Here is a 25,483-nt window from a genome sequence, read left to right on the forward strand (position 1 = left end):
GCATTAGATGTGCTACCTACAGTCATACTGTTTTGTAAAGATATAGTAAAATGGGGGTTCTTCACAAAGGATTAAATTAAAACACAGCTTGTTTTTGTCAGACATGTCTATCAGAAAAACAGTATGTCCTTTCTGTCAGTTGATACTACTGCTCAGGAGCCTTGTGCATGGAATTTGGCCTATAGAAGGACACTCTCAGGAAATGTTTTTACCAGCTGTTAGGTCTTTTTCATTAGTAGTTGCTATTAGATTTTATATTCTAGATGGAAAAGAAGTGGCTTCATTAAGAAGTGGCTTCATTTTTGTTTTGCAGTTATTTACCAAAGCAGGAATAAATGATGATCGGCTAAGATGTGCCATTGATCTCAAGAATAAAATGGAGACTGCTATGAAGAAATACAGGGAAATGAACATTTCGTTTACAGCAAGAAAAAGAAAAGTGGTGAGTTTCTTAAAACTTTTTCTAGAGGGGACTATTGGTAACGCTTGCCTTGTGTAGAAAAAAAACTCGCTTTCTCTTAAGCATTAAGCTGGACTTCTCAACACAAGTTCTGTTGAAACATACACTAATTCACCTGTTTGCAGCTTCATTCACGGAAGTTGCACTAAACACCTGCAGAGTGTGCAAAGCCATGTAAGGCAGCACTTTGGTTAAGTTCAGATTGTATTTACTCGTAGTTTCTTTGTGTGTAACACTGTTACACATGGGTAACAGCCCTCAGCTTCCTTTGTGTGTGTCTCTCTGTAAACACTGTATGGTCTTTTGCAACTAGCCAAGCTGTGCTAGAGTCTCACAATTCAGGAAAGCAGTGTCTGTCTCTACTTTGAAGCATTTCCTTTCCCTAGTGAGCGTGAAATGTGATTGAAGATGTCTTAAGAGAATTAGTTATATAAAGCTTGAAAGTGTCAAAATATTTCACAAAGATTAGTTACCTGTGATAGTTTTTTGGGAAGTTGGTAGAACTTGTGAATAAACAGAAGCTGAAAGATCAAATAATTCAAACAGATCCAAAAAGGAGCCTGTGGCTTGTTGATGTAGCTAAAAGCAGAGCTGCGTAACAGTCATTTCTGTTGGCTGCAATCAAACATCATTACTGTATAGCTTGACATAAGTGTTTAGGGCCAGGGTCCAGAGCAGAGTCTGGTTTATGACTGGATTGTAACATTTGATCTGGGCATTAAACCTTGGTCTGAACTGTGGTAGCCTTGTTTAGCTGTGACTGAGTGTTGCAGACTTTGCTTTCTTTGTACAAATGAAGCTTTTATCAAGATTAATCTGGTTCATCATCTTAATACCTACTGACATACCACAGCAGTCAAAAATGCCAGCTGTGAATGAAAAGTACTGAAAGGCTGTCTTGTCAGAGGGTTTTTTTTCTCCAGTGAAATATGTGTGCTACCTTTATGCAACCAGCTATGAAGGAATCCAGACATCTGCTGTCATTCCTGCCATTTGCTTGACAGGACTTCATTTGCTGCACTTCTGCATGGAATATTGGTTGCTATATTTCTTGCAAGATATAAAGGACATTCAAGCCTGGATTTTTGTGTGCGTGTGTGTGTGTGAGTGTTTAAAGTGGTATTGTAACCATTTCTGGAGATTGATCAATGCTATCTATATGAGGTTTGAAAGCTAATAAATTCTGTGGTTAGAAGGAAAAAAAAAAAGGAAAATACATAACAGAGCTCACAAATACATTCAAAATGAAGCAGTGCGGATTGAAGTATTAACTTAGGCATGGAAAACAATATATAATTATTCCTAGGGTTTTTCTCCAGTGGGAAAAAAACCAAATTTAGTTACTTTAAATTTATAACCTGCACACAGAGAGCTTTGTACTGTAGAAGGAAACTGTATTAATTATATTTTAGTCATGTGTCAAATGAGTTTGTTAAAACCACAGTAAAATGAGTCTGATAGAACAAAATAAACAGCCTATCTTAGTGATTATTAAATCTCCATCTGTCAACTATTTTACGTGTCAGCATATGAAAGACTACACAGAGCTCCTCTTGAATTCAGCATTGATGTTTGTGTTATTGCTTCTGTCTGTACATCCTTGTGTCATTGAAGCTGAAGTTGCTATGCCAAAGTTTTACTATCTTCTCTGTCTTTAAATCCAAGGGAAGTACTTAGTCTGTCCTTCAAAGCACTGGCTCAGAGCCGCCCTGTCCAGGCAGAGCTCAGTGCATTACAGTGGTGTTATTAGTTAGCACATGGAGTCAGTGAGTGCTGTACCTGCTCACATGTAGAAATGAGCACACCTAGAAATGAAAGGGAGCATTTAGTAAGCAGAGAGAATGTAAATAAAGTGCTGAGTGTAGGTGGTCCCATGTGAATTGTCTGATTTGTAGTTGGTCTGTGACATCTCTACATTTGGATAAGATAGCAGTTTTCCTAGCAGCTAGTGGCTGCAGTCTGAGATACCTCTATTGTTAGCTGGAGAACATAAAGGTGAATTGTTTGTGTACTTGCTCATTTCCAGTGTAATTATGATCCTGCACCACAGGTAAGCCTTTCCTTCTGGGGGAAAGTGGTTTTATTAGCAAGTATAAAACAGAATGATAGGGACTTGGAAACTTGGCTGATGGCTTGGGCTTGCCCAGTGTCCTCTGATTTTCTGGTTTTCCTTTGTCCTTCTCTGGTCTCTAATTTCCCCCCTTTTCACCTGTTCTACTCTGCACTTTCTCCCTGTTCTGTCCAGGGATGGGGGGGGGGGGAGTAAAGGCTTTGCCCATCCTCAGATTGAGATTGAGAAAGTTGATAAAGGGAAGAGTTTAGTAGTAGACAGTGAAACTGGAGGTTTATTACTATGAACTGTACTATACCTCTCAATCCTGCAGAGATTTAAATTGCCACTTAAAAGGGAGGTCCTGGAGTCCCTTACCACATGTCATCAGTACCCTTGTGTAGGAACTTCTCTTGCACCAAGTCACTTGAAAGAAATCACAGGATTTTACACAATGAAACACTTGGACTGAGTGGTTAGAGTGATGTAAGGTATAACTACCTCTTGCTTTTCTCCTCTGATAGTGAACATCTCAAACCATCAGAAAGCCTTAATTGTAAAGACACCATCATTTTTATGGAATACCTAAACCTTGCTAATGCAAGTAGGCCACAGTGCCATTCTGCACTTGCATCTCTGGAGCTGTGGGAGGAGAGGGAAAACAACAACAAAGGTTATGATTTGACTGTCTGGAAACAAATCCCTTGTGGCAGATCTTGTAAATGGTAATTCAGCCCGGCTGCCCAGACTATGCCTTCCTCCTTCCCATTGCTTTGCCCCCAGATCAGAAGTCTTCAAGACATTTCTTCCTGAGCTGTTAGGGTGTTTTGATCAAAGGCAAATAAGTTTTTGTGTGCTTACACAAGTTACATTCACTGCAAGTAAATACTTGTTTGGGGTGCAAATCAGGTGTTGGTTTCTGATAGGAAATGTATTTTAGGCGTGTAAACAGGAATTTCAACATCATTTCATTTTTTTCTGTGAATCTGAGTTTTAGCTGAATCTAGGGCAAGAAGGCAGAAGCTGTATCAAGGCTTTTATTTCATGGTACCTGGCTCGGGCTGGCTCGGACACAGCCCAGTCTCTGAAAGAACCAGGATAATTTCAGTGCCCAGTAGAGGGAGTGCACACTGCATGCTCGACAATTTTTCTCTACACCAGCTTTATACAAAACCAGCCATCGTCTCAATCTGTGTTTCCAGGTGGAACTCACTACAGCAGCAATACACCAGAGGCACTTCGAGTTAATCCTTCACTCCGTTTAGGTGAATTATTATAGAAGAACGATTTTAATTACTGGCTGAGATTGGTGTTTAAATAGAAATTCCTCTTTCCAGAGGTTTAATTCCTTTTTAAGAATAACTTACTTATGGCTAAAATGTTCCTTAAAAAGATTTTTTGCTGCTGAGAAATAGTTTAATTTATTAATACCTTCCTGCTTGTCTTAAAATGCTAGCTTTTTTTTCTTATTTAGTGTCTGATTTGCAGCTAATTTAAAACTGCAAGGTCATTTGTATCTAAAGTTGTGAGAGGACAGGTGTGTGCTGTATTTTCAGTCATGCACACTACCTTTCATTTACATCATTTCCATAAAAGTTTATCCGTTAGGATAGTACATGAAATCCTCACATTAATGGAAACGTAGTTCATAAGCCATGTTGTGTACGCTGAGAGTATGTTTATCTCTTCTGTCATTACCTTTGTGAAGCTAAGTAAAAGATTTACCAATTGGGCTGGCTAAGATTCGAACAGAGAGAAGCTACTGGGCAATATGGTGTGAGAAAGACACTACTTGTCTGTCAGCAGTGATCATTTAACACGCCTATTACATCTTGAGTTTTTAATTTAAAGATTTTTAATCTTTAATTTTTGTTTCACCTTTCTTTATCATCTGTCAAATCTAAGAATGCACTTGGATCTTGGTTCATGCATGTAGTTAATTTTATCCTGTGAAACATCTGGGTGAATTCAATAATGCCATGCCATTAATAATTAGACTTGGATAAAGCTGTCCTTTTGATCCTGATTTGATCCCTAAACCTTATTGCACTATAAGTCTGATTTTCCTGAATAATGACAGAAAATAGTTACAAATTCTTTTTGCAAGTGACATATTTGCTGGTTATAATTCAATCTTAAAATATTTTTATATATAAAAAGATTAAAATCTGAATATGTAATAAACTAAGCCAAGAATTCTGCTGTTTATTTAGCTGCAAGACTGTTGCTGAATTTTTTCTGTATCTTCAACTGCAGCGTGGCATTTTATCAGTGTGAATGAGTTATTTCTACCTGATTGTTTTTTCAACTCTGTCTTTTAGTTAAGTCAGTGTCTGCTTTAAAAAAAGTCACACGTGAATTTTAGATCAAAAGCAAGGGCTGTATTGTTTTCCCTTTCTGCTTCTTTCTGTAGCCATAGAATATCTAGTCCAGCTGACTGCTTTCTGTAGCAGCTTCTTGTGCTCACATCCTTCTTTTTTAACTCTTCCTTTTAGAGAAGTTATTTCGGGGGGGGGGTAAGTAATTGTCGTTAATGATCCCTCCCTATGCCTGAACCTGCATCTGCTAAAACATACTCAGACCAAGGAGCAAGAGAGACACCTTTGTAAAAGAAGTCATTTCCTAAGGTGATGCTTTTAAGCAGCACAGGCAAAACCCCTCATTCTTAACAAAGTTGCTCTTTGAAAACCATAAGTGCTTAAGATTTGAACTTAATGTCGGTCGTTAGTGTGCATTACATCTAAACATGTCTTCTATCAGACTATACATCATTAGCATGTAATGTGAGTGTTTGTATGGTCAAAGTAACAGCCAAGGCAACATTTTAACTATTTCTGGTTTTGTCTAGCTAACATTTATCAGAAAGCCAGGTCAGTCATAACTGTAAAAATGAACACAAGATATTAAAGAAGTCATACAGATGCTTATGCTTCCTCTTCTCTCCTCCCCTGTTTTAACTATCATCTGATTATTATTTCTATCTGTAAAATGTTTCTTCCATAATCACTTTTCACCTAAAGAGCTCTCAGGTTTCTTAAGTCTTATTAGAATGTAGGATTGCTATAAACCACCACACTAAAATTAACCCTCAAAATGGTACTCTTAAGAGTCGTCTAATCAGGTAGTGTGGTGGGTTTGGGTTGGGTTTTTTTCCTGGAGCTGAACGTGGCTGTGGTATATTTTATGCCTCTCACTCGCCATGCAGCCTGCTGCTGTTAGAGAGTTATTAAAAATATCTTGTTATGCAGATCTAGCCATGAATTCTTAAAGTTGTCACTGTGACGACCTCTGATCCCTATCTGATTCGCAGGTCGCACAATGCAATTTGGAGCTCTTCTAATAGAGTGTAAAATAAAGTAGGATGTCTCTATCATCAAGTTAACCCTTATGTTAAGTATTTAAGTTTTTCAGGCCCAAGGGTCATCTCCCTTGATTCATCTATGAATACTGAGCAGTGTGTACTCTGCAAGTAGTAGATATAAATTTGCTTCCTGCTTTTTATCCCTCATACCTTACAAGGGGAAACAGTATATGGGAGTGAATTGAATGTATTTCTGAGGTTTATAAAGGCACACTGCTAAATATGGAATTATAAAAATAGAAAAGGAAGAAATTTTTCTTGGAACACAGACTAACACATTTAAATTTAATTAGTGCAGTAAATATTAAAGTTAATATATTCACCTGTAAAGATAGCTTTAAGCCTAAAATCCACAATCAAGAATATAGGTAGGGTTATATGTGTCTTGCATCGTATATTTTGTTGATTTGTCTGTAATAAATCAGGTTTACTTAATTGAGATGCATATTTACCTGTTTAAAATGCAGCATCTGAAATAATTTTCAACCAGTGTGCAGTTCAGGTTCATTCATAAATGTGATCATTGGAGCAAGCTGCAATGTAGTTCCTGACTTAACAGTTTATGTGTGAGCAGACTATATCATGAGAGAGGGGAACATGCATTGGTGGTGTATACAGAGTTGTAGTAGCGCGAGTTTGATCTGGTTTAAGTGACAGGAGGTAATCCACCAAGTACAATACGACTTTTAGCATGAATGAATGGGAGTCTTGTTGTAACACAGTTTTGATAAAAATCACATTTCCTAAAATTTTTTAAAGAAAATTACTGGAAATGAGAATGTCCCCTTCCCCCCAGCTCTAAAATGTAGTTTTTATTATGTATAGGCCTCTGAATCACAAAAATCATTCAGAATCATTCATTGCCTGTAATATTTCAAGGGGTCATAGGAATACTGTTTATCATTTTGTAGATGACTTGGACTAGCCGGAAACCACTGGAAAACCTAAAGGCTTCTCTGTGGAGGGGTTAAGAAAGAGGTATTTTTGGTTGACCTTTGAATTACTGACCATAGAAAAACAGTTTATGGTCCAGAAATGGGTATAGCCAGTTCTGGACCTCACTACAGCCCTATGCAATGGCTTTAAAGAATTCAGTCTGGTCTTCAGGGAATGCTGTGTACAGGAAAACAGGCCAGGAAGAATGGAGGGGTAGTTCAGGTATAGTGGCTGTTTAGGGTAGCACTTTTAACCTTGACAGTGTCTGTACAACAGTTGCTTGTTTCTTCAGTGACAAACATAAGGGGTTTCCTACTGCTTTTGGGAAAGTAAAACATTTCAGGAACTCTGCTATGGGTACATTCCTGTCTGAGCATGGACTCTAAATATGATTTCATATCACCTGGCTTGCAGATTTGCTGGCTTCATCACATCTCACTCTTTGAACCTGCAAACATTTATGTCAAGGTGAATGAAAAACTGAGTGAGCACTTTCACAGAGTTTCCTTGCTCGTGGGTTATCTGTGAATTAAGAAGAAAACAAGTTTGGTTTTTAAGGCCCAGTTATGTGTGCAACACTATTTTATGCTTGCCTCTTCCTTTGTTAAACTTATTTCATGTATTCTACAATTCCTGAAACATTAAAAATTAAATTCTGCCAAGTATTTCTTAGTGTGTTATGTAGCTATTAAAACTGTTTCTTAGCAGGTGGATGTTCTTGCATGGGTGGCTATTGTACTGCTTGTGGGAGCTGAACAGGGAAGCAGCTTAACATTCTGGTAGTGATCATCTTTGGCTTAAAGATGATCTAAACATGAGCAGCAATCAAAAGGGATAGTCTTGTCAGTTCCTCCCTACTGATTCCCAGTGCCTCCTGTTGCAGCAGGGACCTGAACTAACTTAAACCTAATCCAGAGGTTTTTGTAGCAGCATTATATGCCTAGTGAGAGTGTCCCTTTCAGTAACTGAATAAACTCAGGTAATGCAGATCCAATTATGAAGGTCAGTCTTTACTCAGAGTAAATTTACTTAATCAGACTCAGGCTGATGGAGTGATACATGCTCAGGTCCTCTAACAGTGTGAGTTATAAAACTGGGTGGAAGAAATCATACCAGATACTATAAAATATGTTATTGTTTACTGTGTAACAAGATGTAGTGCCTGGAATATGTGCAGTAACTATGTGAGGAAGTACATCCCTGTATTTCTAAAAGTAAGACGTAACCTTTGTTTTTGTATATATATTACACCAAGATATTTAAGGGAGTAACACTTCAGTCAGTTTCAATAAAACAAATTAAATATAGGTATCAAATACTGATGGCCAGCAGAAATTTGTAGGAATATTTTGGGTTTTTATGTTGGAACTTTATTTGCTTTAATAATGAAAGGTAGCGGACTTTTGGCTTAGTGCCCTGGCATATGTGGACAGGAAAGGTGGTGTTAGACTTTGGAGATCTTTGGTAGTTTAAATAAAGCTGTTGTATCACCCCTGAATGAGGTATTTATTTTATGAAGAAAAATTCAGCTGTGCAAGAGAACTTCATCTGTTGATTTTGGTGGATGATGGGAGCCCAACTAGCAAAGTATGAAAATACATCTGAGGGTATATCTTGAATGGCTATTGCTAAACAAGTACTAAACTTGGCTTGCAATATCTTCCCGAGATGTTTTTTTGTTAAATGCACCAGTTTTCCAGACTACCTTTTGTTTGCTGTACTTTAAAACTGTAAATGTATATGCTAGTCCATTTCATATATTGGACATACTAATTTCTTGTGAACAATATTCATGAAGATCCAAAGGGTTTTAAATTGTCTTGCACCTTAAGACCAGCTGGACTCTTTGGGTGATTATTTTGCTGCTTTTTATTAAAATCCCTCCTAACCTTATCTGGGGCCTGGAGCCTGCCAGGGTCCAGAAATGCAGCAGGTAGTAACACGGAGTGATATAGATTTTGTGCAATGCTCCCCCTCACTATTGACCTCCCAGTGTGTGTATCCAAGTTGTGTTGGTCACTGGGTAGGGTGGCAAGGGCTTTGGCACATGTCTTGAGTAAGCCTCATGCTTGCACCTCCAGGACTCCAGCAATACTCACGGACTCTGGCAAATGTACGTTGCTTTAAGGGGAAGCTGGTCCATTAGGTAGTTTATATTGCTAAAGCAATTTGGACCAAGGCTCGCTGGTTCTCCAGCATTACCCTTAGGCTAAGTGTTGGGCTGGAACCCTTTAAGCATTTTTCCTAACATGTGGAAATTATGAAAGTGTGAAATATGCATTCCTAAATAAAAGTCAGCCTGGCCCAGTAGCTGATGTGCTGTTGTGCAACTACAAATAGAATGAAGAGTGATACTTTTACTGGTTAACATAAAATGTGATTTGCCTGGACCACATATCTAATTTGCGGTCATTGAGGTTTGAATTTATGCTCAAATCACAGAGCAAAGGGGAGGGGGTCTATATGGGAGTTCCCTATAAATACAGCTCTTTTAGTAGTTTGTTTTCCTTGTGTGGCACACAGGAAAACTCAAGCCTGGGTCTGAAATCTGCCAAAATGCCAACATTTATTTCCACATCATCCTAATATAAAAGGATGGAAAAGGAGGAACTTGTAAAAGCCCTTACATGTAAGATACGCTGTTTGACTATTCTGGTTTTATTACTGGTGCTGAAGAAATTCTTTTTACCCAGTCGCTATTTACTTACATAGAATATCCCCAAATTTCCTTTCAGATGACTGAAGTATATTTTGTGTTACAGGCGAATAAAAAATGTATTTGCTTAAGGTTGCCCCTTTAACTAGATTCTACAGCAATAAATATTCTGGTTCCCTAACCAAACTCTTCTGCCTCTCGAAAATATTTAGTTGGCTTTGAGTAGATGCACATGAGATATTGGCATGGTGGAATAATTTGCAAGATCTTCCAGGGAGGGTATTAGCATATAAATAGCAGATGCAATGACGACCATCACAGCTGAGTACATTTAATTTTTAGTTTATAAGATAGAATGGGTTTTTAAATGCATAGCCATCAAGCCTGCGGAAAGACAAATGAAGTTTAGAGTTCACTTGTCTGAGAATGCCTTACATCATTTTTTTTTTCCTTCTAAAAAAAAAAAAAAGGAACAGACATAAAACTGAACAAAAGTGATTTCTTGGCTGAAAAGTAATTGAGATTGCAACCAAGTTAATTACACCATGCAGAATTTATTTGCTGGTCCCAGCTGTAGTTTGCGAGTGGTGTTTTAGTAAGTAGATAGGACTTCTTCATATGCTGTCTTTTCCCTTCCTCTTTTTTCCAAAATCATTAGTAAATGCTGTTCCTCTAGTCCTATAAACTGGTTACACTTTTATATTTCAGTCATTGTATTGTTTTCTTTGGAGACTCAGGTTTTGAAATCCTGTTAGCACAATGTTGCGCTCAGTTCATGTAAAACTGGAAAGAGAACCAAAGGGTTTTCTTTACATCTTTTCATGTGTTGTGCATTTTGTGGAGGGTATTTTGCATTTATTACTGGTTGGGATGGACAAGCAAGGCATTTAACTGGAGCTGTGGTTGCACTGAGCTATGCTAATAGCTGGAGGCTCTCAGAGTGTTGACTCTAAAGTAAAGCTACGATTGCATTCCTATTGGCATCCCATGTTTGTTTTCAATATTTTTAATAAGGTTACAGAATGGTTTGGGTTGGAAGGGAGCTCAAAGCTCATCCAGTTCCAGCCCCCTGCCATGGGTAGGGACACCTTCCACTAGACCAGGTTGCTCCAAGGTGGAAAGTAATAAAGAAACATCTGGGTTTTTAATGAGTTAGGGAACAAATGGTTTGATTACATTTGTCCAGCTGGAAAAGTCAGGAGTATTGTAAGTTTTTAATGAAAGTCAGGAGAATGGAGATGTTCTAACTCTGATTACAATGAAAATAACGCATGTATGTTTTCTGTCCTTTTATTTTAAGTTATATTCTCATATACAAATAAGTTTAGCCCAAGAATCTGGAAACTGTGTAGCTAAATCCTATTTCCTCTCACAGTGAGATATCTAGTTAGGGAAATTACCACATTAAAACAAACAAAAGAACCAACAAACAAAAAACCCAACACATAGTTTTGCAAACACATGATTCATTTAGATAAATAACTGCCAGCATTGTAGAGCAGATTAACACTGAGCAGAAAACTTCCCCTCTCCCTGGAACTTAAGGATCAGTGATAGTGAAAGAAGTAGCTTCTGGTGTCTGGGAATCTGGTGTCCCTTCACGTGGGCCATCCTCTAGTGACAGAGAGGAGGTGGTTCCCCCTCTGTCTCTGGTAAGGCTGCCAAACTATGTTAGCGATTTCCCTCATATCACCTGATAATTAGAATGAATTTGAGAATGGGACCTGAGGTTTTTTTCCACATTCTTTAACAGGGGATTGAGAAACAAACCCTTGAGTGACTACTTATCTTAGAGGTATTTAATTCCCTACAATACAAGAAAAGCTTTACATTGTGGTATTTATCACCTGAGCTTATACTTTACTTCCCTTCAGGTATGGTCCACTAGAAATGGCATATTGCTTGGGTTTACCTTAGTCTTATTTTTCTTGTTTGCAGGTATCTAACCCCTCATTCCTAAAGGATTATCATTTGCTAAAATGTTGTCTTAAATCTTTAATTTAATTGTGAATTGGTGATCTTTTTAATTGTTTTAATTGACTGAAAAAGTTCACCTACAGTAGAAATATAGATAGAGGGTGGCTGAGCTCTCACACTGCCTCTGTAGAACTTGCTTTGGAGCTTCCTTCATGTTTGAAAAGTGGATTTGGAAAGAAAAAAAGAAACATTTTTCTAGCTAATAATGTTAACGTATGAGCTCTCCTCTCTGTAGAAAGGGAATGGAACAAAACAGCATAAATGAGTGGTTCTGATGAAGTACCGCTGGGAGCAAGCAAACTGGGATACAACTACCCCCAACTACTGTGCAACTTCTTGAATTCCCACCAGTGATGAATATTTTAAAGTAAAAAGATGAGTGTTATCTTGTTAAAGATTACATCAAAAGAAAGACTTCATGTCTGCTTGAAGGGAAAAGGGGGCTTCATTCCCGATAGTTAGCTAAGCAGTTAATTTTTTCTACAGGAAATCTAGATTTACTGGAAGAGCCCAGGGAAATTCAAGGGTGTGAACAATCCGCATAATATTTTATGAAAATGACCCCCATATTTAAAATCTGGCATTATATGTTATGCATTGTAGCACCAAGTCCACATCTACCTTTTAGAAAATTAAAACACATAAATTCTGTTTAGTGTTTGATATGTGCTGCACTAGCTGAAAGCCATAATGCCCCTAAAACCTTGGGTTGCTTTTCACCTTTCATAAATTCCTGGGTAGATTCTATACAAAAAATAATTTTCAGCTCCGTGGCTCATTGTTATTCCAACTTGATGGATTGTCGTCATTTACTCAGTGAGGAAGTTAAGTGCTCCTGTCATTTCCAAAGAGTATAATTGGGACGTTTCACAGGTCAGTGGTAGTGACAGGTTTCCCTTTTGATTAGTGTTAGACTGATAACAAAAATTACAGTTTCCTATGATTAATGTTTTCTATAGTACTTGAATGCACAGTTCATGGATTGTACCTAAACAAAGTGAATTTGCATCTGATTATGCTTTTTCTCCCTCAGGCTTTTCACGTGCTTTCAAGTTTTAGACCATGCAGGTAATACAGCAGAGTTGCTTCTAAGGCAGTTTTCAAGTTGAGGATTAGTGAAGCCTGCTGAATTTTAGTGTATTAATGCAGAGAGCTACGTGCCCCAAGTGACATGTGAACAGATCAGGAGCAATTGCAATTAAAGGTAGAACCCTTCTGAACTCTTTCCAGTGCTCTCACCTATGTCATGCACATGACTACTTGTACCCACTGATATTTTAGGTATCTGTTAATTTAAGTTAAACGATCAGTTTGAGCTGATTTTTCTTAGTGGTTTATTTTTCAGATCCTTAAGCCTGTTGCTGTTCATTCGTTTACAGACTTCTTCTCAGTAAAGACAATAGAAATCCACCAAACTTACTTTCCCTGTTTTATAATGTGAAAGTCAGCTTTTACATTATGGCACAAAGTGGTAAGACTTCATCATGGACTGTAGCGACAGGACAAGTGGTACTGGGTTTGAACTAAAACAGGGGAAGTTCAGGTTAGATACAGGGAAGTTCTTTACTGTGAGGGTGGTGAGGCACTGGCACAGGTTGCCCGAAGAAGTGGTGAATGCTCCATCCCTGGCAGTGTTCAAAGCCAGGTTGGACAGAGCCTTTGGGTGACATGTATTAGTGTGAGGTGTCCCTGCCCATGGCAAGAGCGTTGGCACTGCATGATTTTAAGGTCCTTTCCAACCCAAACCATTCTGTGATTCTAAGATCATCCATGACAAGTTTTAGCTTGGTGAAATCATTTTAAATTGTTAAATGTGAAGTGGAACCTGAGAATGGATAATATGACATTGCCCTGCTTGGAGCTGGAGAAGTAGTAGTGGATATTATTTCTGAATTTAATTAAATTTCCCCAACAGATAAAAAGGGGATGACAACATCAGAAGAATTGTGAAACCGAAATACAAATAAATTAACTTCAATCTCTAGCCCTCTTCTGTTGTGCAGACTACAAAACCTGATTGTTTTTTCTTTCTAAAGGCAATTGAGAAGATCTCCCAGAAGTTGCAATTTAACACAGATGTTCTTTCATGTCTAGTGGCTTTGCAAGTTTGTGGTTGGTGGTAGAATTCTTTCTTTCCGTTGTAGCTCTATTTTGGTTTGTGCTGCAGCAGGCGTCTGCCTCAGCCATGCCAGGTAGGGCTTGTATTGCAGCTTTCTTTCAGATGAGGAAAAGTGATGGCAGTTGGAAACAAAAAGTAAACTAGGGTGCAGGATCCTCCAGCCTAGTCTGAAGGTTGGCAGCTCTCAGAGTAGTGACAATTGGGCTGGAAAGACTACATTGTGTTGTTACCTGGCTTTGGCAGCTGGGTACCTTCAAACATAATTATGCTGAGACTTTATTGTAAAATGAAGACTATGAGGTGTTCTCTGGTAAGAACGCAGTAGTAAATCTACTCTGTCCTCAGGACAGTAAATCTTTTCACTGGAACTGCAGCTTCTTAAAGTCATATTTTTAAACAAAGCGAAGAATTGTACTTCTGACTTGCACCTTCCGTTCATTATATGTTAAAGTGTATCAATATCTATTAATATCAGTTAATGTTCTTTGTTAGAAATTAATACAGTCCAGCTTCCAAGTAATATTGACCAAAAAGAAATGCTGATTATTTTTTTCATTATTATTTGTTTTAAATTTTTAACTGCATTCAGTAGCCCAACATTGGTTTCTAGGTTCTTTGGCTTCAGACTATATGTATGATTTAAAGGAACTCAGCTGTGACACGAGATTAGCGGGTTGCATTAAATTGGGAAAATTCTGCTGCAGGCAAAACCTGCAGCATCCTCCAATGCTTGTAACAATGAGTAGTTGGTATGAATATCAGCCTAAGTCAGGTGCAGGAAGAGAAGTAGAGAACACTGCTGAAAATAGTAAAAATGATGCCATTCTTTATCTATTACTTTGGCTTGCTGCAGCCCAGTTGAAAAAAGTGATAGCCTGTGGTAGGGTTGGGTTTAGTGGATACCCCTTATTATTTCCTAGGCTTGTAACAGTGGACAGTAGACATACAATAATGTGCTAATTCTCTTGTAGTTAAGAGTTAGGTGACTCTCAAGGTGGTCAAAGAAAATAAAGCATAAGACCTGCATCATTGCTGCCTTTTTAGGGTAGTTGGCATTTGCTACTTTAAAGTTCTGATAGTACAGGACACATGTGTGGCACAGATTCTTTTAGCTTATGTGTAGTTTAGAAGAAAAATTCATTTTTAGGTATAGAACAAGATTAGATAAAAGTGTAGAGGCTTGCTGGAACAAACGTAGTAGTAGCTAGCTGAAATGATACATAGGAAGCCAATTACCTGAATGAATTACCCTGGTTAGTTGTTTTCCAGCTAGTAATAGTTACTCAGTTTCAGAAGGCAGCACAGACTAAGTGCTCATTGACCATAGTAATGGGTGCAGTCTAATGGTATGAATGGTTAGGATAGACTGAATTAGTAGAGAAATTAATGTATCAAATTATTTTTAGTGCTGTTGTGAAGAAGCACAGTGAAATCCTGTAGTATACAGATCTGAATATTCTTTCTTTGGTCAGTATTTGCTTACCAGTCCATCCACTTCCCTTTCTGTGTGCCTGCTCTGGTTTTGAGCTCTGAAATAATCTGTGGTACTATTTAACATGCCACAGACTATTTGGGTGCATATAAATGAGTAAAATCAGTGGAAGGAGAAGAGGTAAGGCTAAAATTTTCTCATTAGGTCAAAATCTTGAGGATGTTTTAAGGTTTATGGTCTTGTTTTATAGCTTTACACTTCTTGGGCTTCACCAACTGCATGTGTTCTAATGGATAAAAGGGGCTTTAAAGAAGCCCTTAGGATAGAGTATGGCTTTAGAGATAAAATGTTAAGCAAAGGCCTAATCTTGGATAAAGATTAAATACATAATTAGGGAAATACTTTTTACATCTCAGTAGGGCAATCAGGATGTCTGTGAAATATTTTCACTGTGAAAGTAAACAAAAAGCAGTCTTCACATGTTCAACGTGTCTCTAGATGAAAGCCTTGGACGATGATGACGATGAGGATGAAGATGAATTTGTGGAGGTCCCTGAGAAGGAAGGTTATGAGCCCCACATTCCAGACCACCTGCGTAAGGAATATGGTGAGTTTGCCCAGCTGCGACAAGCTTTATCCCTGCATGTTACTGCTGCACTAAGATAAATAAACAGCCATTCTGAAGTAATAAAGTGATCAGCGGTGTGGGTAATCTCTGCCTGCTATGAGGAAGTCATTACATAGATGCAGGAGCAGCGATTGGCTCCAGATAAACAAATACTTTCTAGGAGCAAGAACAACTGAGACGAGAAGCTTATTTCATTCCATCATGTTCCACTGTAGTTTAGAGCCAGAAGCAGCACAGCGTGTGCTTAGAAGTGTGCTAAACACATAGTGGGAGTGAAGGGATTGCAAATAAAGCTGTAAATGAGCCTGAATATTGGAAATACTGGTAACAGTCTGGTGAGATGGGATAAGGTTTTGTACTGTCACCTGCATTAATAGCACTTGAGATGTGCAGCCACTTCCTCTCATAGAGTGGCCAACATACAGCTCAGAAAGAAAAGGGAAGGGGTATTTAGGTAACAAGATGTTAAATGGAGCTCTGCCTTCAAGTGCAGAGTTGTAGCCACTGATCATGTACCAGATGACAAAATATAATCTTGCCTTCTTTTAATGCATTCTAAAGATGCTATTTTTAAATAAAGTTATAATGTGGTTTTGAGAAATCAAGAGGGGAAATTACTGAGGAAAATTCATCTTGAATAATGCAGTTTCAGTGCATTACTCCTTCTCCTTTGTCCATCTAACCTGTTAAGTGTCTGCAGCTTTGCCTTTATATAGCATTGTGTATATTAAGATACAGAAGATTTTGGTACCTTGTAGAGAAGGAGAGGGCAGCTGCCACTGCATACAAAACTTTGGACACTGTATAAGTTTCTTGCTCCTGCATTTCTCCATGAGTATTTGTGTAAGGCTGGTGCTGTGTTGTGCCTTTTTCCAATCCTGTTAGTGCTCATTTTTAACATATCCAGAGTTTCCATCAAAAGTCAGGCTGTAGGCATTACCTGTATAAGCCAAATGTTTAATTTTGCTGAAACAAGGGGCTGTGCCTGTGTAAACCCAACATGATGTAGCTCAGGTGATTCTTTTACTGTGTTCTGCCATCAAATTTGGCTACAATGAAAGGTGATCAGTAACAATAATCTGTAGTGGCTGGGGTCAGTTCAAGGATGTCTTCGGGTGTGAAGTCCTACTACTGCTGCAGTCCATCTACCCCACCTAGACTTAACCTACCAGGACACCCTGGGAAGTAAGCCCTGTATTGGTTATCTCTATATCTCTGTTCCCCACCTAAGAACATGCAACAAGGCCAACTGACTGAAACCAGTTTGTTTGGAGGTAGATGTCTCCATTCCTCCACACGTCCATGTGGAAATTATCAGTCATATAGAGGACTGAGATTAGGCTAGTGCCTAGGCTAGTGCCTAGGCATCAGGTAGCTGCAATGTGGTTTGGCATTTCTCTTACCGTATGTGTTGCTTGAAACTATCTTTAGGCTTTTGGGTTCTAATTGTTGCTAACAGCAGGACTTTCAGAAAAGGAATATAATGAAAGAAAGGGGTAGCAGCCTTCCAGACAGTTATGAACAGCTTCTTATGTGTGCATGGGTAATGAGAGTCCAAAACATTGATAGTGATAGTAAATGAATGAGCAAATGAGGTAAGTCATGATCATAGCTATGGGTCATCTTTGGTTTTTTTTTTCCCCTTCCTTTGGCAGTATTCCTTGTGCTAAAACTGGTATTTCCTCAATACTTCCAGGTACTGGAACTTGTTTTCCATATCTTTAGCAGCATCCTGATGAATACTGACATGCAAAAGTTCTGTTCCTACTTGTCACCTTCCCCTGGAAGTGAAATGTACTCATCCCTTTCCTCTCTGGTCTTCCTCATGGACACACTTAAAAAATAAAACATCTTATCACCCTTTGTACCACACTAACAAAGTACTTTACTGCTATTTGAATTCCTTCTCACGAAAAGGATAAAAGAACAAGCATATAATCTCCTCAAGGATGTTTTTAAAATCTATATAAAATGAATTAAGAAATTCCCAATTTGTATTTAAGCTATTGCTGATAGGAAAATTCATTATAATGGAGAAGCCAATCAATCAGCAAACAAAACCTCTCATTTTGTACACATGTAGTTACGAAGGAGCTAATGGTCACACTTGGATGTTCTTTATCTGATGTGTTTGTTAAAAATAGCATTTAGAAAGAAATGAACCAGTCTTGATGTTCCTGGAATCATTCATCTTTTGCTTGCTGTTATTTAAAGTTATTATGTGAGCTTCGAGCTCAGGAAAGAGTCTGAAAATAATTCAGCATTCCTGAAAAGAATTCAGGCAGCCTTTTAAGCATGGACTTTTTTCTGTCTGTGTGGACTTGAGTGCTTTCTTGCACCAGCTGTTCAGTTACTAGTTCAAAATCTATTTCAGAAGCCAATATGTAACTATTGCATAAGTCATCTGGCTTCTTGTGTAATTACCTTAGGCCTGCATGAGGAAAATGGAGATTTGAATTTGCCCTGCTAGTTTCTGTTCTGCATGTTTTTAATAAGTAAAACCAAAATAAGCATCCTTTGGCACATTTTGTTTAGAAAAGTGAATTATCATATTAAAACACACAAGGATACATTCATTTCATAGTAGCATGTTATCAAGAGCTGGATGTGTTAAGCAACCACCTCTAAATATGGTTCTTTATTCCATATACAAGCATGGTTATCATAGCAGTGACTTTAGTTTTATATAATTCGGATGGGGTTTTTGATACATTTCTTTAGTTCACATCTAGTTAATGAGGACTCTGAGCTAAAAAAATGGAAGTCTGTGCAAGCGGAATGTTCCAACTGGAACATTAAACCTTCCATATAAGAGATTTTATCTTATGTGGAAGGTGTAAACAGTTTAAAGGGGTGTTTTTTCCCTTGAGTTGCTACTCTTAGAATCTTGCTACTCTTAGGGTTGGAATGGAATTTAAGATCATCTAATTCCAACCCCCCTGCCATGGGCAGGGATGCCTCACACTAAACCATGCCATCCAAGGGTCTGTCCAACCTGGCCTGGAACACCACCAGGGATGGAGCATTCACAACTTCCGTGGGCAACCCATTCCACTGCCTCACCACCCTTACAGTAAAGAATTTCTTCCTTATATCCAATCTAAACTTCCCCTCCTTAAGTTTTAACCCATTACCCCTTGTTCTGTCACTACAGTCCCGAATGAAGAGTCCCTCCCCAGCATCCTTATAGGCCCCCTTCAGGTACTTCCTGAACAAACCAGGAGAAGTGAACAGCTCTTCACATTAACTTTTTGTACAAGTCATAGAATCATAGAATAGTTAGGGTTGGAAATGACCTTAAGATCATCTACTTCCAACCCCACTGCCATGGGCAGGGATGCCTCACACTAGACCATGTCACCCAAGGCTGTGTCCAATCTTGAGCACTGCCAGGGATGGAGCATTTACCACTTCTCTGGGCAACCTGTTCCATGTCACCACGCTCACTGTAAAGATCTTCTTCCTTGTATCTAACCTGAACTTCCCCTGTTTAAGTTTGAGCCCATCACCCTTTTTTCTATCTTTGCAGTCCCTGATGAGGAGTCCCTCTCCATCATCTTTGTAGGTTCCCTTCAGATATTGGATGGCCTCTGGAAATGGATTGAAATGTGACATTTAAATTTCTATTTTTTATTTCTTTTTTTAAGTCACTTTTTTCACTTCCTTTCTCTTAGGAAAATCAAAGTATCCTACTGACAAAGCAAAGTTCCATCTGAAATGCTATTTCTGATAGCACATACATGTATTTGTGGTCCTCCTGAGATCTGAAAAGGTTGTGAAAAAAAAAACCCCAACAAATTAGATATTTAAGATGGGGCAGCTTTGTATGCATAAGTATATAGACACGTGCAGCTGGTATTATCTATATATAGTTGATGATTTCAAAATCGATGATGATGTTTAATATATAAATGAAGTGAACATCGGTACAGTTTGGGTGGAGAGAGAATTGAACAAGTCAATTTGAATCTCCATGTATAAGATGAAATGTAAATTTGTTAAAAGAATTTAGGTGATTAGATAAGTGAAGTGTGAAGATATAATCCATTAGGGGTGTCATGCCAAATTAGCATTACCAGACTTTTAACAACCTCCCATTTGTATAATCCTTATTTACACTTGCACCTGATGTCTGTTGCAGACAAGAGACCAGCCATGCTGTGGTACCATGGGGCCATTTTAAATACGTTGTGTTGCTAAAGGGAAATATTGGGCTGAAAAAGAAACAGTGCTGTGAAAATAACTTTCACAAGGTTACTCTGGTTCTCAGCAGGGATGTTGTTTTATTTACAGAAGAGGAATGTACCCTTGTGTAGCTGGTATTGCGAATCTGTTAAAAACTGAGGCATTGTGCATTTAAAAGAAAGAAAGCTTTAGGGAGGGATAAAATCTTGTTTCCACTAGATTTTCCCCATTCTGGGCTTTGCTGGTCAGCTGTTGGATGCAGTGGCTTACAGTCAAAGGTGGATAAGGTAAGAGATGGAACTGTGCAGCTTCTGTTGTCATTCTTATGCCACAGACAGAATTTGGAGCTGGTGCCGGGGCTGGTCTTGATGTAGTTGGCAAGTGAGCTCTGAACCTCATGGGAGGTGATCCATTTTGAGAGGTGTGATTTTTCCATCTTAAACCATAACAATTCCCAGATCTAGTTCAGAGCACCCATCTCTAGCAACTGTTGTCTACTAATGGGCTTTCTCAGTTCATAATTGTCTGTGTTTGAGTGCATACATTTATGACCTTTCTTACGCAATACTATGTTGAGGTACAGGGAAGTGCTGTTGCCATTTTACAAGTGGTGACATGAGGAAGCCATCTGACTTGGGAATATTAGCATGGAAACAGTCTACTGGTTATCAGGTTTCATCCTTATGCAAAATTATATGGGAAGTGACTGTACAGTCAAGAACGCAAACTGTTATTTCAAATCTGGTTAAGCAGATTATTTCTCTTGCATCTGAGCCTTAAGACAAAATGCTTTTAGGTCCCTGATAGCTAATTCAGTGGTTCATATTGCATCTTTAAACCTGCTTGGGATTTCTTTCATATCAGGATCAAAGCTGCAGTTCTAAAATCCCAAGGGTTAGTTTTATCCATTTCAGAAATTCTTCTCTCCTCCCATCATGGAGCAATGTGCCTTTGTGGGTCAGATAGAATCATAGAATGGTTTGGGTTGGAAAGGGCCTTCAGCTCATCCAGTTCCAACCCCCCTGCTGTGGGCAGGGGTGACTCGCATTGGACCATCTTGCCCAAGGCTCTGTCCAAGCTGGCCTTGAGCACTGCCAGGGATGGAGCATTTACCATGTCTTTGGACAACCCATTCCAGTGCCTCACCACGCTCACAGTAAAGAACTTCTTCCTTATATCTAACCCAAACTTCCCCTGTGTAAGTTTGAACTCATTACCTTGTCCTATTGCTACAGTCCCTAATAGAGTCCCTCTCCAGCATGCTTATAGGCCCCCTTCAAAAAAAGGTGTTCCCATACTATCTTTCCTAAGCTGATGGTGTCTGAATCATGTCTTTTCTGTGTGTTAAGTAGCATGGGGTTTTGTAGTACAAAATGTCATGGTAGCTGGAAAAGAAAGCTTATACTCCATTGAACACGTAAGGTGTACAAATTCAGGCTATTTCCTGAGTAGAGAAGTCACCACCTGGTTTTTACATAGAATTGGGAGTGCTTCAGGCTGAAAAAGCTGTTCTAGTGCAGCTCTCTCTGAGCTAAAAAAGATGTTTCTCTCTAAAGAAAAAAAAAACATGGACAAACTGCCTTTTGTAACTATTCATTAAAGGTGGGGAGATTTATAGCTCTTGCATTTCCTCTGAAGCCTGTATTAGAAATAACAATAAAACACTGCATAGAATAATGCACAATTGAATTTTCAGATCTGAAGTAAAAGTCATTTCTTGTGCAGCATTTATTCAGAGAAGTGCACTTGTTTGTATTGACTAGATATACTCTAATCTGTAGCTAAGCAGCAGGCTTCCATGCATATTGTTTCTAAAAGTTTTATTCTCATAACTGGCATCTATCAAGACATGCAGGGAACACAACAGTTAAAACTACCTTGGAAATGTGAAATATAATAGAATCATCATTATGAATTTGACATTCAGAAAAGAATATGATTAGCGTTTCCAATAAAATGCTTCTGCATCCATGCACAAGTATTGACTGCAGGCATATCTAATCAGCTGCAAACCTTTCTCACTCTCAGGTGACTTCCTTCTATGTAATTAAGGTTCCCAGAAAATCTGACAGGACATGGGATGTATTTGATTCCTACTAAAGTTCTTAGAAATTTATAGTGACTGCACATGATGTTGATATACCTCTGCATAGTTTGTGATGGTTGTGTACCTCACAGGCACTATGAACGGCCATGGACTGCCAAATAATAAGCAAGAAGTTGAAAAGATCAGGGTTGAAGGTGTAGAAAGGTTTTAATCTAAACTCTGCTGCTTTGATTTATTCTGATGCTTTACTATGATTGTAAAACAACAATAAATAGGGTTGATTAATAAGAGTTAATATTATGACATATTCTGTAATACAAAATAATAATAACCTATTCTGATATTTGAGTAAGCCAAACAAAGTATTAATGTAATCATAGAATCGTAGAATGGTTTAGGTTGGAAAGGACCTTAATATCATCTAGTTCCAACCCCCCTGCCATGGGGCAGGGACACTTCACACTAGACCATGTCGCCCAAGCCTCTGTCTAACCTGGCCTTGAACACTGCCAGGGATTGAGTATTTATCACTTCTTTGGTAATGTTAATGAACTCTTCTAGTTAGCTAACATAATTATCCTCCTTCTTTAATTTGAATTTCCAAAGTAGAATTCTAAAAGTTCAGATAAATGTAGGTGAGCATAACTACATTCAAAGGCACTGGAGGCATCTTTTTTTGTTGTTTAAAACCTCTGGTTATAAAAGACCAAGTTGTCAAGACTAGTTTTACAAAGTTGTGGAATTTAAACAAATATTAATATGTGCAGTTGTCCATGTGAGAAGTTGCTTTGTGTGAACACACAGCTTGTGTGTACTGTGAGAATATTTACTAAAGCCACCTCTGGCATTTCAGCATTCTCCCTTAGCATCTGCAGAGAGCAGTTAGTTTTGTGGGGTCAAGGGTAAGATAAAAAACTGTGTCTATCTAAAATTAAAGATGAAGTTTTGTACTACAATAAAAGTAAGAATTTTTATCAGTGTTATCCCTGCATGAATACTTTTAAGATTTTATTCCTAACAGTTTGGGGTTTTTCTCTCCTCATTCTGTGTAGATGAAGGGATACTAACAAGAAAAGAGCCTAATTTTTTTTGGTAGATATAGATGAAACTTGATCCCAATTAAAACAAGAACAAACGAAGCCCACCAAGAACAAACAACAAACAAGAACCCCACAAGTGACTATTCCTTTAATTTGTAATGGCTTCATAAAGATCAGGTATCTGTCAGGGATGACATACAATTCAAATCTCATCCCTTATGAGCAGCAGAACCTTCAGGCATGGTGAATGCTTCCTGCTGTATGATCACCTATGTTAATTTTGCTCACACACAACTTTGTGCTTGGAGAGAGATAGCAGAGCTGATGCTGAGGCACTGAAGCTGTTTGAAAGCAATGCCTCAGATGTTGAGTTGAACCCTCTGGCCTGCAAGTCCGTATGAAGGAAGCTTTGCAAAGTTGGATGCCTGAGAGGGACTCTTCATCAGGGACTGTAGTGATAGAACAAGGAGTACTGGGTTTAAACTTAAACAGGGGAAGTTCAGGTTAGATATAAGGAAGAAGTTCTTTACTGTAAGGGTGGTGAGACACTGGCACAGGTTGCCCAAAGAAGTGGTAAGTGCTCCATCCCTGGCAGTATTCAAGGCCAGGTTGGACAGAGCCTTTGGGTGACACGAATTAGTGTGAGGTGTCCCTGCCCATGGGAAGAGGGTTGGCACTGCATGATTTTAAGGTCCTTTCCAACCCAAACCATTCTGTGATTCTAAGTTCTGTTCACTTAGCACTAAATCTTATTGTGCTTCCTGAGTAAAAAACATGCAGGGTATTTTTTTCCACTGTGAGCACAGTAGAGGGTAAGTGGGGAAATACTGTCGTGAACTGCTGGATTTCCCTGACAGCCTTGGAGAGTGTCTGCACTAATACAAACCACATACATTTGGCTTGACTAAGATTCAACAAATGGGAAATAGACTTTTTTTGTTTCATTTTTTCCAGGAAAGTTGAAATCTGTAATACTTGTTTGTGTTCTAGCTCCATGTTTTCAATTAAACTTTAGTGAATCTGAAGTGGGTAGATTTCGTTTAAATCCACACAGCTGAGGAAACCTGGGCTTGCTCTTTCCCTGAATTTTCACTGAGAGGGGCTTTTATCTCCCCCTAATCCCACCATTTCTGTCAGGACATAATCTCTTTCTCAAATTTACATTTTAATTAGAAGGCCAGCTGAACTAGCTAAAATCAATAATGTCAGCATTCAGCAGCCTAACTTCAGCTGAAACCCCAGCCTCTCTCTTTCCTTCTATCGATTGATCTTGGGAACACAGTCTACTTTATTACTTCAGGCAAATAGGTGCCATTTGGTCAATTTAAACAGAAAAAGGGGATTTGAACATCTTTATGATTCTTTCTGAAAGCCGCAATTGGAACAGTTGAACCCAGGTACTGTACCTGTGTTAAATAAAGCACACAGAACACCAGAATTCTTAAGAAGGATTTTACTTTTGCAACTGCACTTAATCCCATCTGTGTCTTAAAACAAAAAACCTACCCTGACTTTGGATACCATTGAGCTGGGGCAATCTGCACAGTCACTCTTGTCTTTATCCTGTTAGTGAAAACCAATTTTATAAGCAAATATTATTGAGAAAGATCCACAGTAGAGGTGCAGTTACTGATGCTGTAGTGTATCTACCTTTAGCCATTTTTCTGTTAATGGCTTGAAATAAGAAATCAATGGGAAAATATTTTGTTCTTGTAACTCTTAAGAATTCCTGTATTGATCTTCAGGATGCGATTTTATCTAGCTAAATGTCACATTGTCCGTTTTATCTCTCTTGCCTTTCCTCTGTGTTGCTGACTGCTTGTCTCTGCTGTTCCCCTCCTTCCCCCACTCCAAACAAAACTACTGTAGTGAACAAGCAGTCAGGCTTTCCATAAACATCATAGGAAAAAATAGGGTTTTGCTGAGAACTTGTAATGCACATGCACGTATTCTCTCTGAAGAGGAAGAGGTGTTGTGAGAGACACATACCTGATACCTTCTGACTTCAAGATGGGTTGTAAAGAGTACACATGCAAGTGTTCTCAAAACAGTTGCTTTAAACAGTGCTGTTTAGAAAGGTATTCTTGTCCTTGTTAAATAGAGAGACAAATGGCAATTTAAAATGCTAAATAAAGTCTTAAGCGATTCTACATTACAGGTAGTCTATCACATATTTGTCTCAGCTAGCATTGTTCGTGCCAAAGGGCCTGTTCAAACTGTTTCTGTCATAAAATGAAGTTTGCTTTTCTAAGTCTTGATGATTCTAAAGTGTGGCTATCACAGAATCTTTTGGATTGATTCTGTTTCACTTTTTTGAGACCCTTTTCTAAGGGTTAGAAATTAGGCACAGATTAGTCCTGTAAATGATTTTCTTTAACAATGTTCTTTAAAACCTTGTTGACTTTGGGAAGAAGTTAGATAACAAGGTGAATGTGGCATGTTCAGCCCTTCCATTAAAGTATGTGATGCGGGCACGACTGTGTAAGGGAGTAGCAGCATCACCAGCCAGCAACAAGGTAGCCCATGTCTGTCTACAGCTAGCAGGCAGGTTCTAACCTCCAGTCTGAGGACATAAAAATTAGAAAGGGGTGA

General features: G+C 38.6%; 1 protein-coding gene and 1 long non-coding RNA gene across 2 annotated transcripts in view; both read left to right on the top strand.

The window, feature by feature from the left end:
• Positions 1-25,483, top strand: part of LOC134161009 (uncharacterized) — a 379,533-nt gene that overhangs the window by 332,414 nt on the left and 21,636 nt on the right. The window lies entirely within an intron of this gene.
• The window catches only part of UVSSA (UV stimulated scaffold protein A), a 53,337-nt gene that overhangs the window by 7,034 nt on the left and 20,820 nt on the right, over positions 1-25,483 (top strand). The window contains exons 6-7 of the mRNA XM_062613497.1: positions 314-442; positions 15,490-15,598. Coding sequence (XP_062469481.1) covers positions 314-442; positions 15,490-15,598 — 238 coding nt within the window. The remainder of the gene's footprint in view (positions 1-313; positions 443-15,489; positions 15,599-25,483) is intronic.

Source organism: Pezoporus occidentalis, unplaced genomic scaffold (assembly GCF_034315485.1).
Source record: "Pezoporus occidentalis ecotype Australia unplaced genomic scaffold, CSIRO_AGI_Poc_V1 ctg168, whole genome shotgun sequence".
Taxonomy (NCBI): Eukaryota; Metazoa; Chordata; class Aves; order Psittaciformes; family Psittacidae; genus Pezoporus; species Pezoporus occidentalis.